At 45.4% G+C, this 16,895-nt stretch overlaps 1 protein-coding gene and 1 long non-coding RNA gene across 3 annotated transcripts in view; one reads left to right on the top strand and one right to left on the bottom strand.

Moving 5' to 3' along the window:
* Positions 1-3,302, bottom strand: part of GSK3B (glycogen synthase kinase 3 beta) — a 57,112-nt gene extending 53,810 nt beyond the window's left edge. Inside the window, exon 1 of one of the 2 annotated variants that reach the window (XM_075197475.1) lies at positions 2,723-3,302. In XM_075197475.1, coding sequence (XP_075053576.1) covers positions 2,723-2,810 — 88 coding nt within the window. In that variant the 5' untranslated portion in view covers positions 2,811-3,302. The remainder of the gene's footprint in view (positions 1-2,722) is intronic. The other variant, XM_075197476.1, reaches the window with a different exon arrangement.
* A 1,177-nt stretch (positions 3,303-4,479) lies between these two features.
* LOC142139667 (uncharacterized) overlaps positions 4,480-16,895 on the top strand; it is a 62,852-nt gene continuing 50,436 nt past the window's right edge. The window contains exons 1-2 of the long non-coding RNA XR_012688251.1: positions 4,480-4,563; positions 4,866-4,937. This is a non-coding gene — a long non-coding RNA (uncharacterized LOC142139667). The remainder of the gene's footprint in view (positions 4,564-4,865; positions 4,938-16,895) is intronic.

The following is a 16,895-nucleotide window of genomic DNA, read 5'->3' as shown; positions in this document are numbered from 1 at the left end:
CTAATGCGACTAAAGTGAGACTATTTGAGAAGAAAACAAAAGTTGGTGCGATTAGCAAGGTCCTGGATGGAGTCCAATGTCTGCGTGGATGGCAAATCCAGCAGCTGCCTCATAACTGTATCAGGCAAGTAGCACTGGGCAAAACCCTATAAGAAAGGAGAGATTTCCTGCCCGCAGCGCCACTTACTGCACCAGAGGAGCAGCTGCCCTGGAGTTTCCAAAGACTTATGTTGGCCAATATGCATATCTGTATAATGCATTCCAACACTACCTCTGATCCCGGCCGTTAGTGAATCTCTGAATCATTAATTACTGCAAACAACATACAGCATTAGTACTCACTTTGCAGACTCAGCAATAAGTGGAGATTCCATACGGTCAATCCATCAGAGGTGCCAGGGAAACAGAATTTCCCATTGAAAGCTGGGTGACAGCTACTGGCTGCAAAATACTAATGTGACAGCCGCCTAGCATAGGGACATCCGAGAGCCGGTAACAAACTAGAGGACTTCTCCATAATGCCAACATCCCACCTAAGATTTACTGGTGGACCCCAGAATAACGTACGCCACAAAGAACAACGAGTTTCCCAGGATATCTATGTCACAACCAATAATGAAACAATGTCTAAGTAGTAGACTATTCTGTATTGTGTGCGTGCATCAGTCATTTTGGGATTATGGTAGATTTGTGGGGAGCATTTAGGGAATTGTGGAAGAGAATCAGTGGGAGACAGCTGAGCCTACACATAATGTCTGTGATTTCCGGAGATGACCTCATTGTCAGAAGTGTAATTATTACAGTCAATTTTAAGGGTAAAACATTGAATAACAATGTAATCTCTTCTGAAACATAAAAAAACAGCAAATTAACACAGGTGATGTGGGACAAATAACTGGCAGATTCTCCTGAAATAAGTGACAATGAAACATTACAACAATGTATGTGCAGATTTACAGAGGAACGTTTGGCTGAATAAATGTTGTACACAAATGTATAAATACTTCATGCTGACTAGAACCACAACCTCTCAGCTGCAAAGTGAAATGGGGAAATGAATGAAATGAAAATACAATGGAGAATGAATTTCCAAAACACCTGTATTTCGGAACGTTTTCAAATGAACACAGATTTATAAATAACCGGCATTGCACCAATAGACTAGTGGTATATTTACTGGGTTAACCACAAACGATGTGCCCATTTCACAAGGGGCTAATGAAGGAAGACATGTTTTTACTATGTAGAGAGTGAATGAGAGGTAAGATGCCTTTCCCAAGGGCAGTGCCGGCCAGCCGAGTGCCTTCTTCATGGGAAGGGTAAGTGATTACTGTGCAGGGCACAGCAGCTCCGCAGAAGCTGCCTTATCTATGGGTCAGTATTCTTTCTGCCTACTGAAGGTGAAAAAGGGTGGGGCAGGAGGAAGCAAGGCTGCTGGAAAAGGAGGGGAGACGAGGACAGTGCTGGTGGCTCATGTACCATTACACAAGCCTTACATCCAAGAACACAGTGACAGAGATTGCAGTCCACATAGCGGATGCGAGGGAGGGATCTTATATTAGACTGCTCGGTGTAAGAGGCCCTTTTGATGCTGAGGGAGCCGTAGCCTGCATTTAAGGTGGGGCTGTCTGCAAGCCTACCAAGACAGCTGCAGATCCCTACACAATGCAAGGAAACATCATTGATCTGCTAAATGAAACTGCTGAAAGACAGCTCGATAGAATTAAATGTGGCTTCCCGGCTACTGGCTTGTAGACAGCAAGAGCATTATGCACCATAGAGATGAAGAAGACACTGCTCTTCATTATGTTACCAGCCTCTATAGTATTTAACCATGCAGCTGCCAGAAGGACCTGCCTTTACCGTCCGCTCTGCAGCAATGGCGGATTCTGCTCTCCCACAGAGGATAGAGCTTAATCTCAAACTACACTGAGGTCCTGTGATTTACAAAGACAGGGAGAAATGGTTGTGCAATCTGAATCTAAGGTCTTGCAGTCACACCAATGCAGAAATAAAACACACATTATATGATGCCCATTATAGCATAGCCAGAAAGACCAGAGGACAGACAGTGAGGTCACACCAATTCATACCACATTTAAAGATTATTCGGCTTTAAAGATTGCTTTATTATTGGAAGATTCAAGATATTTTGGTGGTAAAATACGTAACATTCCTCTTAATGCCGGTAATTGAACTGCTGCAGGTGAAATATATTGCGCTACATAGTATCACAGTTACTCAACACTCAGACACTGAGGGAGCAGATCAGGTTATCCCTACTTTAGCAGGTGACTCATTCAAGGGATCATCATAATTGCCACATACATGTGAAAGAATAAATATCCTAACAATTTGGCTTACTACAAGGTCCCATGGACTGACGTTATAGGCTGCGCTGTCCCTGAATGGATAATAGTGTACCATATAGGATGTGCCCACTCTCCAATAACAGAACGGTATAAAATACAGAATTGATTTTAGCACTAGATTATCGGACATTTATATCCGTTAGGTAGAGTGAGGCGAGGGATCGTGACATGAAATCATTTCCCCTACACTCAGCTAGCCAGTGATAGAGCTGGCCATACAGGCTACTGATGACCACAGCCCTAACACTTCTAAAGCAGGTGGCTTATTATCAGAGGGTCCCTCCGACATGCCACAAAACACAATAGGCTGGCACTCAATAAGTGACACTCAGGATGGAGTGGATACTCACGGCTGACTTTCATGCTGCCAAAAGATGACGGCTGCTGTACAGGTTTGCAGCTCTCTGCAAAGGAAGTGGTTCGCGGCCTCCCCGACATGGTGCTCTGCTCCTCCTTCACTCTTCGTTATAAAAACCAGACAGAGGACAAAACATCAAGACCCCGGCCCCCAGCCAAGCAACCTCTCACCCCCTTTACTTAAGATGGAAAAGGGGGTTCTGAAAGCGTTGGTGGTCCCTCCACCCCGTGTACTGTCACCTTCTCCCTCCTCCCCTGTGTCTGTCCAGGTCACTCCTTATCCAGCATCCCCCAGAGTCAGCGCTCCAGGACACAATGTAGCAGCAGAGGGGGGAGGTCACAGGCCCATGTGGGGCACCGAATACAATATGGGGAGGGGGTCTCAGTCTATAGCAGCGAGAGGAGGCTGGGGGGTCCCTCAGGCTGGGGGTGCACAATGCTGGTGGGGTCCTTCAGACTGGATGATGTTGGAAGTCTCAGATTGGGGGGTGGCGGACGTTGGGGAGGTCTCAGGCTGGGGGTGGATGATGTTCAGGGTGTCTCAGATCTGAGGTGTTGGGTCTCCCAGATTGGGGGGGGTCTCCCAGATGGGGGGGGTTCTATCAGATGGGGGTGATGTTAGAGGGGGTCTCAGATTGGGGGGGTGAGGTGATTTGGGGGGGTCTCTCAGATGGGGGGTGATGTTAGAGGGGGGCCTCAGATTGGGGGGTGATGTTAGAGGGGGCCTCAGATTGGGGTGCTGGGTATTGTGCTTGGGGGGGCTCTCAGGTTGGAGGGATGATGTGCTTGTGGGGGGGTCTCAGGCTCTCTCAGGTTGGGGGGGGTCTCTCCTGCCCCTCTCACAGCCGGAATAAAGGAGGAGCAGACACTGCGGTCATAGCGGCTCCTTCCCCGGCACCAGGCCAGCACAGGGGGGGGCCACAGATGGGGGCTCCCAGACAATGAACCCGATAACTGTGAGGGGCGGAGTCTCTGTCCGGGTCCCGGGGGGGGGGGTCACACTCGGTGATCCGGGTCTCTCCCGATAAATAACGGATATTCGGTGTCTCCGCTCGCTTCGGGTCGCGGGTTTCCCGTGATCCTTTGCGGAACGGTGGCGATATCTCCGGTCTCCTGCCCCGATCTCGGCTTGCAGCTCGCTCTCTTTCCCTTTGTCACTCTCCGTTCGACTGACCGCATTTGCCTGTCGGGTTTTTTTTTTTTTTTCCTGCAATACTCTCCTCCCTCTCAACCGAGTTACGTAGCGACTGCGCGCAGAAAAGCAGTTACGCTACGGAGGCGGCGTAGGTGGGGTTGGAGAATGGGAGTAGGGGGAGGGGAGCGCACAGACAGTTCCTTCATGACGTCCCAATCTCGCCTTACCCCGCCCACCTCGCTCACCAGCGCTCGCACGCCAATGAAGCCGTGGGATGATGAAAGGGGGCGGTGACGTGAATGAGAACTGACCAATAAAAACCGCCATCAGACTCCACTGAGCGCTTTCCCCGGGCTCCTCCTCCATGGTTCACCGCTAGAGATACTAGCTGCTGATTAGCTCATGTCTGAGCGTTCTCGGAATCTTACCCAATAGTAATTCAGATGACATTACTTCCCGCCTCCTGATGCATTGCGGACGTTGATTGGTCGGTCACCTGCCAGTCTTCATTAACGCCTGAGGATAAAGGTGAGGCAAGCGAGGAATAAAAGCTGATCGTTGATTGGCCAGGGCGCGCAGCTGCCACTGCATTGAGTGAGCGGAAGTGGGTGTGGCCCGAGCCCTTTAAGACAGCGGAAGTGCGCCCTTTGACATCTATTAAGCGACCTGGCAGAGGTTGGGTTGCTATAGAAACAAGTGGTGAGAGTAATGGTCAGGGACATATGGGTGATGTTAATATTCTTGGGGTGCTAGTATCAGCCATAGTGGTTGTGATAGAGGATAAGTAGGAGAATAAGTGGGAAAAGCAGAACCCTGGTAGACAAGCTAGGTCTCTGGTGTTCTTATTTTTGCTCCATGTGACTCATTTGGTGCATCATTATTGGGGCATAGTAGCCTATTGTTCCTATGTTTTCATGCGCACAGTCCCAATTTATTTGTTAGATTCATTCCTATTTTTCAACATTGACCATTGTACAGTAACACTGTTACTTTTTCTGCAGATTTTACAATCCAGCCATATTTTATGAACCCTGTAAGTTGATATATAATTAAGGACCTTACAACCAAAATCAGTAAGTATATGATGGGAATTGTAGTTCGTCAATGTCCGCTGAGACTGTATCACCATGCTTATATGTAAAGACAATAATTGGCTATAGCAAAGTTTCTCAGCCATTTCCTCTAAAAATTCTTGTGTTAATGATTCCCCCCCCAAGAGAAGATATAAGACAGCTTGTGGCCATTTAGTTAGATGCAGGGGCGGATCTAGAAAATTGTTGTACCCCGGGCAATTTAGGCCCCACCCCCTTTTTGACTTCTGAGGTTGCCGGCGGCTGCACACTATGTGCAGGTCTGCTTGGCAGTGACAGGTAGGGTGAGTGTGCTGCCCGGCTGCTCTGAATGTGTTTAAAACACAATCAGAGCAGCTGGGCAGCACACTGTCGCTGCCAAACTGACCTGCACATAGTGTGCAGCTGTCGGCAGCGACAGTGTGCTGCCTGTCAAGCCCCAGTCAGCTCAACCTACGGAATTACCACAACTTTTTTTTTCATCAAAAGCTTGATGGACATATTGTCACCGTCTGTTTGAAAACATAGTGCACTGGATCTGTGTCCTTAATAGGGATCACTGATCACTTCATTACCCTCCACTAATGCGGCACTCTGCCATTTAAAGGTGTTTTCACTTCTAAACAACCCCAGTTGTTAATTCTGGACCGCCCCAAGCACCATAATGTAGTCTATTTCTATGGTAAAATGCCCCTAATCCAGTGGATCCCAAACTTTTTCAATTCAAGGTACCCTCAGGGTCTCCATAATTTTTTCTAAGCACCCCTAAGCCAAAACTATTACCAAGTAGTCCCCCACCTTACTTACCACTGGTCCTGGCCGAGGCACCCCTGTGAGATCGCCGAGGCACTCCAGGGAGCCTAGGCACACAGTTTGGGAACCACTGCCCTAATCCCCACTCTGCTACCAGCCTATATTGTGTCCCTGCTCTAACTAAACCTGTGCTAGCAATTTGGGCAGCTTGGATGGGCATGTTGGCTTGATCGGCACTTCCTCCTCCACTCTATTCACCCTATCAGGAAATGAGAGATGCATTACATGAGATGGATTTGGACACTAGGCATGCACATCCTACATTGACAACAACTTGGAAAGTCTCCAAACCTCTACAAGGACAGGAAGGCAGGTCTTTGGCACACCACCCACCAAGGGTGGTGATTAAATATTATATTTGTGCACTGAAAACCAAAGATCAATGCCCTTATGTAAATTGTGCAATCAAGTGGGGAGAGGGAGAGTCAGTTACGTCTTGTGCGTTGTTGCTTGACACAGGAACAGTGGTTTCATAGGTCGCACCTAGCAACAGCATCAGTTGTGTAGCAGTGGAAGGTTTAGGAGGTACGCAGTCATGGGTGGCCACGGTTCACTGCCGAATGCGGACTGGAGGTGGTCCATGGTTCCATGCTAAAGTGTTTGTCTCTGAGTTACCAGACAATATAATTGGCATGGACACCCTAAGGGGGAAATCCATAGCTACCTCAAGTGGCCATTATATGTTTGGTTGCTCTGTAAAAGCCCTCACAATTTCTGCAGTGAAACCTGTAATTAGAGAGAATGCTAAATGGGAACCGGTTTACATTCCACCGCCAGCTGCACCAGTGAACCTCAAGCAATATAGCATACATAGAGGTTGTGACTGCATCACTTATAAATAACTTATGGTATAAATTTATTTAAAGGAAATAGCGCAGGGCGCTTATTTATATAATTGCACATTTACTTATTGTTGATATTGTGTGTATTTTGGTAAAATAAATAACTTTATTTCTGAGACCAGGGGAGGAAATTTGTTTTTGTTTTAACTATGCTAGAGGAGATTCATTATTTCTGAGGTGTATATTGTTATGTGCGTATTGTCGCTAACCAATAATGATTGTCGAACCTCGATTTGTGTTTCCAAAGCACAAAGATTTATTCGCAATAAGTGGAATAATATGCTCAAGCGAAGTAATAGTAAATACAGCCGTTACTTATCGCAGGCGCTCTGGATCCAGTGCAGTCATTCAATCCTGAAGTCTGGGGACAAGATGTCTGCATTCTGGATCACAAGCTGCTGCTTATATACACAATCAAATACAGTAATACAATGAAGATGGTATAGCTTGCATCTATTGGTCCGGGTCTCAGGAATGTCCAAGGGGTCGTCAATCATTGGCTGGTTCATCCTAAGGAATCCAAAGGAGGGGGTCATCTCTGCAGGGGGTATGCTCTGCTCTTCCCGCCCGGATTCCTTAGTCTGAAGTAGTTCATAATTCCCTATCATTCATAACTTGCGTATGCACTCTGCGATTCCCTCGCAGAGTGAACAAAACAGTAGGATATGTAATAAGGTTCATTATGATACCACTCATGATGTTATTCCTTTAACCCATTCCGTGTATTTCACTGATATGCATGTAACTCTGATATAACATGTAAATACTACTATATTTCGACATAACTGACTATGTGTTGCAATTACCATTAATGTGTACTATTTTATAAGTATGCGTGTTTGTGCGAATGTATGGTAAAAGACCGATTACTGTTGCTGCCACGTGTAGTGGATGCGTACGCCCTTTCACGTCGTAGCGTGCCCTTGTACGTCATAGCGTACCGTACGCATCTTTTCAGACAAAGACAACCAAGTTTGCTAGACTTTAATTGAAATGACTTTGTCCAATTTGCTGACTTCGACAGTTCCACCCTTTGATAGTGTAATAAACTATCACCCAATCACCGTTTCAAGTTCAGGATTATACAATACTTCTTCACAGACCATGATCTCAGTATCTGGTACCACCCTTTCAGTCTCTTTCTCAGTGTTACTCCCATGAGACCGTTTTCCACACTTCAACACAGTAGGAACACATTTGACAACTAAACCAATTGCTAAGATGACACCCAGTATAAGGAGAAGGAGCTTACCTACACTCGCAATCATTTCCTGTACCCACTCCCCCAGACCGGAGAACCATTTTGCTGGGTTCAACCATGAAAACCAACCCGCCACCTTTTCCCCGACCTCATATAACGAAGAATTATGGCTCTTTCGAAATTCCCATTTCAGCTGCAAAATTTCATCCATCTTCCGGTCTATAACCTCTTTAGGGTCTTCAGTATTATTAGTAATGTACGTGCAACATTTGACACCGAACTGGGTGGCCAGTGTCACACAGTACCCACCAGTAATAGAGGTGAGATAATTTAGTACCAGTCTATGTTGCACCAACTCCTTTTTGTATGCTTGTAGCTCCCTTCCAGTATACCTGAAAGTGTCATCATACATCTCGGTGATATTATCTATTAATTTAGCTAGGTCTTGGATATATTTAAAGTTTAATGTTCCCCGAGTGGTCCTGGTGAGATCTAGAGCAACCATAACTTGGAAACCAGCAGTTTCACTAATCAATTTTGTAGCTATGGGTTCCTCACCAGGAATCATATTTCTCTTGCCACGGTGTTCATACTGTGTGTGTATGTATGGTGGTGATGTAGTCTTGTGAATATCTACAATTTCTTCATGAGTAATAGTCATGATTTCAGGAACCAGTTTAGCTAGGAAACACAAGCCCTTGGAACTCGGAGTCACCCAGGAATAAGCTTTCCTTCCACATACAAAATACACATCATCAGGGAGAACATAAGGAACAGTATGCCCATGAATTATATCACACAGAGTTTTGATAAAACTACCCATGCCTAGTGTCTCCATCTGCTCTAGACACGTGTCGGCATTAATGATATTTTCACATTTATCTGTAGAGACTTTTCCAATAGATACCTTCTTATGTTTGGTTATACGCCCTAACTTGTGACTTCCATCAACATTCCTGCCTAGTAGTGACCTTGTGAGTCTCTCTCTAAAATGAGTGTGGCGAGCCATTGTCTGATCTGATAGGTCAGCCTCCCAATTCTCCAGGCGCTTTGCATGAGATATGTTTAGGCACAGCAAAGATCTGCCTATGGAGTATTGTCGAAGCGTCAGACTAGGGGACCTAGTGTTATTGTACCTCCCTTCTATGGGCCTCCCACCCCTTAATTCGAGTACTTCGGATATGTTTAGAGGGAATGGCACTAGTCCTATGTTATGCTGCCCTTGAGGCACGTGAGAGCACACCCAACACTCGGTTTGGTTTAGCACCTTACCCACCAGGGAGTGATAATCCTCCAAAGGATGCCCGCCTATATTCAGAGTACTGGGGGACTGGCATCGTTGGATGCATCTCTCTTCAACTAGGGAGTTGCAGAACTTGCAGATACAATACTCATCAGACAATAGCCCCTCACACTGCCTCCGAGTTCCTGAGCTAGCAGACCTTTTCATAACCCCTGGACCAAGTTTGATAATGGGCTGCTCAGGATATCCTATTAACTTTTCTTCGGCCTCCATTTCATCCGTATCACTCCCAGAACTCTCCTCCGTCCTCCATCCTCCTTCACAAAAATAGAATGTCCTAGAAAAAGTAAAAACAAGGAAAATCCTGGAACAAAAGAAAAACAAAAACTGCCACTCCATCGCTGGAAAGATAGTTCTGAGGCAACGTCTCTGGTTCAGGTGTCTCAACTGCAGGCTTTAGGTCTCCCGGAACAGGCTCACAAGTGACAGCTCTATGTCGTCGGTCTGAGTCTTGTCTTGCACTTTCTCCGGATTATGGACTCTCCTGCAGTGGGTGGAATGGACCCAAGTGTCTCTCTCTGCCACCTTCAGTGATGTAGTACTGGTCAGCAGCACTTGGTACGGGCCTTCCCAACGGTCTGTTAAACAACCTGAACGTAAGAAATTGCGGATCATAACATAGTCTCCAGGTTCAACATCATGACAGTTCGTCTCTGGCATACCAGGTAACAGCATTTTTAGTTTTTGTTGTTGTTGTTTCAGCTGTCTACTCATTCTTATAAGATATTGTACAGTCACTTCATTATTACACTTTAAGTCGTCTTGTGGACTCACGATCAAATGAGGTTGTCGTCCGAACAGTATCTCAAAGGGGGACAGATTAAGAGGAGGTCTAGGAGTGATTCGAATGCTGTGGAGGACCAACGGCAAAGCCTCAGGCCATGCCAACCCAGTTTCAGCCATTATCTTACCTAGTTTGTTCTTGATAGTACCGTTTACTCTCTCCACCTTACCACTGGCTTGTGGTCGGTAAGGGGTGTAAAGTCTGCTACTGATTCCCATGAGTTTACACATATTTTGGAAGATATCACCAGTAAAATGGGTACCCCTATCACTTTCAATGATTCTAGGGATACCGAACCTACACACAAAGTCTTGTACAATTTTCTTTGCAGTGAACACAGCAGTATTAGTGACTGCCGGATATGCTTCTACCCAACCGGAAAACACATCAATACACACTAACACATACTTTAGATTCCTGCACGGTGGTAATTGGATATAGTCAATTTGTATTACCTGAAAAGGTCCGTCTGTAGGAGGGATGTGGGATGGCTCAGTTGGAATAGTTTTCCCAACATTTTTCCTCAAACAAGTAAGACATGACATTGCTTTCTTACCAGCTTGAGAGGAAAATCCGGGAGCACACCAGTATGCTCTCACCAGTTTGCACATACCTTCTTTACCCAGGTGAGTCAGGCCGTGTGCTGCTTCAGCCAGGCTTGGATAGTATGTTCGGGGAGCTTACAGGCTTACCTTGTCCATCCCTCCAGAGTCCTGAGGACTCTTGACCACATCCCTTCGCCTTCCAGACCGTCTTCTCCTGCAGGGAACACAAATCTTGCATTTCAATTAATTTCTGCGTGTCTAATGTCTGAAAAACCATCATAGTCTCGGTCGATACAGTCATAGGTTGCCCTGCTGCCCATTTAGCAGCTTCGTCTGCCCTGTTGTTGCCCAATGACACTGGATCTTCTTCAAAGGTATGGGCTTTGCACTTTATGACGGCTACTGTTCTGGGTAACTGTATCGCTGTCAGAAGTCCTTTTATGTGTTGTGAGTGTGCTACTGGTGTACCTGCTGCTGTCGTAAAGTTTCTAAGACGCCAAAGGGCCCCAAAATCGTGCACTACCCCGAAGGCGTACCTAGAGTCAGTATATATATTGGCTGATTTACCCTCTGCCAATTCACAAGCTCTCCTTAGTGCTACTAGTTCCGCCACCTGGGCTGAGTGAGGTGGACCAAGGGGTTCAGCTTCTACCACATCCTGATCGTCTACAACAGCGTAACCAGTACATAGCTCTCCTGTCTCTGTCTGTCTATGGCAACTTCCGTGTGTATAAAACGTAAAATCTACTTTTTCTAAGGGAGTGTCACGTATGTCGGGCCTTGCAGTAAAGGTCTGATTCAGGTGTTCCATACAGTCATGCGTGTCAGTATTCTTGCCTAACTCATCATCAACCAGGGTCTCCTCACCTCCCACCCTTTGTGTCTCTTGAGACACATACGGAAGGTATGTAGCTGGATTTAAGGTGTTACATCGTTTGATGGTGATGTTTGAGGGTGCCATCAGGGCTAGTTCCCATTTTGTGAACCTAGCTGAAGAAACATGTCTGGTTTGGGCTGAATTTAACAGAGCTGATACAGCATGGGGTGTATAGATGGTTGAATTATGACCTAATACTACATCTTCGCTCTTACTTACTAAAAGGGCCGTTGCTGCTACACTTCTGAGACATGTTGGGAGTGACCTTGCCACATTGTCTAATTGTGCACTGTAGTATGCTACCGGTCTGCTAGCGTCACCATGTTTCTGTGCGAGGACACCTGCTGCACAGCCATCAGCTTCTGTACAAAATAGCTCAAAAGGCTTTTCATAATCAGGTATTCCCAATGCAGGTGCTCTTGTCAGACTATCTTTAAGGTTAAAGAACGCTTGCTCTGACTCTTCTGTGTGTACAACACGCTCTGGTTTTGAGGAAGAGACTAGCTCCTGCAATGGTAATGCTAGAATAGAAAAACCTGGGATCCAGGACCTACAGTATCCACACATCCCCAAGAAAGTACGAATCTGCTTCTGGCTCTGCGGCAGGGTCATGTGTTGTATGGCCTCAATTCTGTCGGTTGTCAGGTGTCTTAGCCCCTTAGTGAGGCAGTGTCCTAAGTATTTGACCTTAGTCTGACATGGCTGTAATTTATCCTTTGCCACCTTGTGCCCTGTTTGTGAAAGATGAAGCAACAACAATTTAGTATCATGCAAACATGACATAAAAGAATCAGAGCACAACAACAAATCGTCCACATATTGAATTAGAACAGACCCATTGTGGGGTTGAAAGGATTGCAAACAGTCATGTAAGGCTTGGGAGAAAATACTGGGGCTGTCAATGAACCCCTGGGGTAGACTGGTCCATGTGTATTGCACTCCCCTGTAGGAGAATGCAAAAAGGTATTGGCAGTCAGGGTGAAGAGGGACTGAAAAGAAAGCAGAACATAGATCAATGACAGTAAAATGACTGGCAGACGGTGGAATCTGCATGAGGATGACAGCTGGATTCGGCACTACGGGGAATTGGCTCTCAACAACTTTGTTAATTCCCCTTCAGTCCTGGACTAATCTATAACCCCTCCCCCCACTCTTCTTCACAGGGAAAATGGCACTATTTGCTGTACTGGCTGTACGAATTAAAATCCCTTGTTGTAACAGCCTCTCCATAACAGGATATACCCCTAGTTCCACCTCCGGTTTTAATGGATACTGTGGGATTTTTGGAGCTATCCTACCACTTTTTAGATTGACCATGACAGGGGCTACGTTTGCCATCAGTCCAGTGTCCTGTCCATCTCTGGTCCATAGGGAACCTGGTATTCCCAGCAACATCCCCTTTACTTGAGATGGACTTTGTTCTATAACAGTAGAGTGTAACATTAACCTTTGAGGGGTGTCCAATATATCCTGTACCTCATGTGCGACCTTCTCCGGCATATCTAAGAACACACCATCAGAAGTACAGTATATGACACATCCCATTTTACATAACAAGTCTCTCCCTAGCAAGTTAGTAGGAGCCGCTGCAGCCAAGAGAAATGAATGCTTAGTATGCAGAGGCCCGATAGTAACTTCGGCGGGTTTAGTTAGAGGATAATGTAACACTTTTCCCGTTACCCCCATAGCTGGAATAGTTTTACTGGTCACCTGTAGGTTGAAAGGAGAGGTTATCACAGATCGGGCCGCCCCTGTATCTACAAGAAAAGTTTGTTTCCTACCAGCTATGTCAACTATCATTGTTGGTTCTTCACTCTGACTCTCAGTTAACCTCACTGGCTGTAGACTACAGGTATGACCTGACCCCTACCGCTGACTATTGATTTCCCGCGCAGCATTTGCTGCCGTAATATGCGCGGGTAGATGTGAGTCTTCTAGTCTGTGAATCCCTCCTTGGAGGATATCTATGTGACCCACCTTTCTGTGTATTGAGTCTTTCCTTTTTACACTCTCTAGCGTAATGTCCTTCCTCGTTACAGATGAAACACCTGATCACTTTAGGTTTCCTGTTATATGGGTTGTATGCTGGTGGTCGTGTATGCACCCCTTCTACAGCCTGTATACTTACCATCATTAACCTATCACTTTTCTCTTCCCTTTTTCTAAAAAGGTTCTTGTCATGCTCCACAGCAGACTCCCTAAGAGAGTCTACCGTGACGCCTCTCCAATTAGGTAATGTGGTTTGTACTCTCGTCTTTAAATTTTCTCTAAGGCCATCCATCAGTACCCCTACAGCTACCTCTCTGTGATGTGGATCCTCACTTATGTTGGATATCCCAGTGAATCGTGCGATCGCTGTTATAGCTCTAGCAAAGTAATCTGAGGCATTTTCACTATCCTTTTGTTTAATGGTGAAAATCTTACTCCAATTTACTACTACTGGAAAACAGATGGCTAAGTGTTTGACAATTTGTTCTATATTCCGTTGGTTAATCTCATCAGTCAAGGTGTCATCTTCCTCCAACAAACAATCTTCAATAAATTTTTGTATGTTAGTATTGGGAGGAAGACACGCCCTCAACACTACCCGCCAATCCTTACTGGTTGGTTCGTGAGCATTTCCTAAGTCTTTAACAAATTTCTGACATTTAGCTAACTCCTTTCTAGGATCTGGGAATTCAGTCATAATGGAACGTAATTCTGATCTAGTCCAGGGACAATGCATTGTAACATTTCTTAAAGGAACTACACCATCCTTATCTGGTTTCCCATTGGGAACTGATATTGTGCGGACCGGGAACGCACCCTCTGGTACACTGACTTCAGGAGACACTACAGGATTTACTGGTCCTAGATTTAGAACGCTTTCACTCCTAGTGATCACGCTACTCTCACCTATCTCAGCCATTTTCTCATACTTGCGCTGAGCCTCTAGTACACTAACGGCATGGGCAATGGCCGAAATCACAGTGGGTTCATCTTCACTTTCAGATACACTTGATTTAAACTGGTTTAAAACAGGATACAACTTAGCAATTTTTCTATTTTCAGTTTTAACAACGGCTGTACTTGCCCCTCCCGCCACATAAGGTGGCGGGGGCGCGCTTGCGCTGAGTTCGCCACGCTTCGCAATGGTTACATCCGCCTTGCGCGCGCTTTTCGTCACGCCTACTTCCGGTTTGCATTCGCTGCTCTGCCACGTGTTACTTTCCATTTGCCACAATTTTAAACAATCATTATGTTTATTCCTCACTTTCGTTGAGGTAATCAACCATACTTTATCTTTTACGGTATTTAGTACCTCTGCATTAAAACTTCCTATTGTTGGGAAAGGCCTATCACAAGTTTTGGTCATCTTGACCCACGTGTCACAATACACAGTTGCGTATGCACCATATTTCTTACACATGAGAAATTTCGCTGAACCAATAGGGCCTTCCTTAGGCAGTACACTGACCATATCTAGCGTATGCTTAGCACCCATGTTGAACAATATACCTTCTACCCGGAACACAGACACACCGCAATGCTCTGTTCCTTCCGGCCAAATGTGAAATACAGACACACCGCAATGCTCTGTTCTTTCCACCTAATAATTTCAACTCTGTTGCTATACTCACCGCTAGAGATCTATAATGCTCGGTGAACGTATTTCCTTTAGCCGCGTTCACTCGCTTTTCTCGCCCCTGGCGAGGATCCCTAACACAGAAATATCACTGTGGGCCCCAAGGGCTATCAGCTCCTCGATACCCTGGCTCAACCACAAAAATCTGCTGAGTTTATTATCGCTGGGAGCGCAAGTTAATACAATCAACCTGCCTTTCCAGTATAATTCCTCCTAGCTGCTTCACCAATTCCCACTAACGGTGCGATCGGATCGCACTGCCTACCAATACTAATTATTAGCAAACCTTGCGATCTATTGGTAGCGCTTTGCGAAAACCCGGTTTTCGCATTCGGTATACCTGCCCTGTATACCGTCCTTCAGTTGGGCAATCCGCCTCGTCAGACAGCAACTGAGCACAATCCACAATAAAACAGTGTATCTACGTTACAACATCACACACTATACACCTTTTCTGCGCAGAAAATCAAAAGTTCCCAACAACAGTAATAATATCTCAGAGGCTTTCACAAGTAATTATACTATACATGTACAATAACTATCAAAACGATTGTTTAACCACGTGGCAAGTCTACCGGAAGTTCGCGTACGCACAGCAGGAAATACACATACGCTAAGCAATGCAATACAGTTAAAACGCACAATGACAGAAAAAAGAAACAGTTTTCTCTTTTGTCCCTAGGTTCTAGTTAGCGTGCCCTAGATAATGCAAAACGGACATTCGGTTTCGCAACACAGAGTAAAATTCAGGTTTTGAACACCATGCGTTCTTACCCGTTTATGACGCGTCTCCACCTTTTGTTGAGGAACCGAAATCCGTTGGTCTTGCGTATCATCGGCAACGAAACCTCCAAAGCTCACGAGCCCCCAAATTGTTATGTGCGTATTGTCGCTAACCAATAATGATTGTCGAACCTCGATTTGTGTTTCCAAAGCACAAAGATTTATTCGCAATAAGTGGAATAATATGCTCAAGCGAAGTAATAGTAAATACAGCCGTTACTTATCGCAGGCGCTCTGGATCCAGTGCAGTCATTCAATCCTGAAGTCTGGGGACAAGATGTCTGCATTCTGGATCACAAGCTGCTGCTTATATACACAATCAAATACAGTAATACAATGAAGATGGTATAGCTTGCATCTATTGGTCCGGGTCTCAGGAATGTCCAAGGGGTCGTCAATCATTGGCTGGTTCATCCTAAGGAATCCAAAGGAGGGGGTCATCTCTGCAGGGGGTATGCTCTGCTCTTCCCGCCCGGATTCCTTAGTCTGAAGTAGTTCATAATTCCCTATCATTCATAACTTGCGTATGCACTCTGCGATTCCCTCGCAGAGTGAACCAAACAGTAGGATATGTAATAAGGTTCATTATGATACCACTCATGATGTTATTCCTTTAACCCATTCCGTGTATTTCACTGATATGCATGTAACTCTGATATAACCTGTAAATACTACTATATTTCGACATAACTGACTATGTGTTGCAATTACCATTAATGTGTACTATTTTATAAGTATGCGTGTTTGTGCGAATGTATGGTAAAAGACCGATTACTGTTGCTGCCACGTGTAGTGGATGCGTACGCCCTTTCACGCCGTAGCGTGCCCTTGTATGTCATAGCGTACCGTACGCATCTTTTCAGACAAAGACAACCAAGTTTGCTAGACTTTAATTGAAATGACTTTATCCAATTTGCTGACTTCGACAATATATATGATGCAACAAGCATTTGTTGAGGAAGTCTTTTGTGTATTTTGCTGAAATGTCTTGTTTGGGGTTTTGTAACTTTTCTTTGGCAATTTTTAAGGGGAGGAAATGTGTCTTCTGCAACTGTCTGAAGAAAGGACCCATGTTAATCTCATGTTAATTAGGCCTTTTGATGTGTGAGGGTCCAACACCTTAAGGCACAGGAAGGTTTAATTGGACTTGCTGTTAGATTTCCTCTGTGTCTAAAACAAGATGCAGGA

Source organism: Mixophyes fleayi, chromosome 2, assembly GCF_038048845.1.
Source record: "Mixophyes fleayi isolate aMixFle1 chromosome 2, aMixFle1.hap1, whole genome shotgun sequence".
In the NCBI taxonomy this organism is placed as follows: Eukaryota; Metazoa; Chordata; class Amphibia; order Anura; family Limnodynastidae; genus Mixophyes; species Mixophyes fleayi.
Note: the sequence above shows the minus strand (reverse complement) of the source record. Positions and strands in the feature narration are given on the sequence as shown.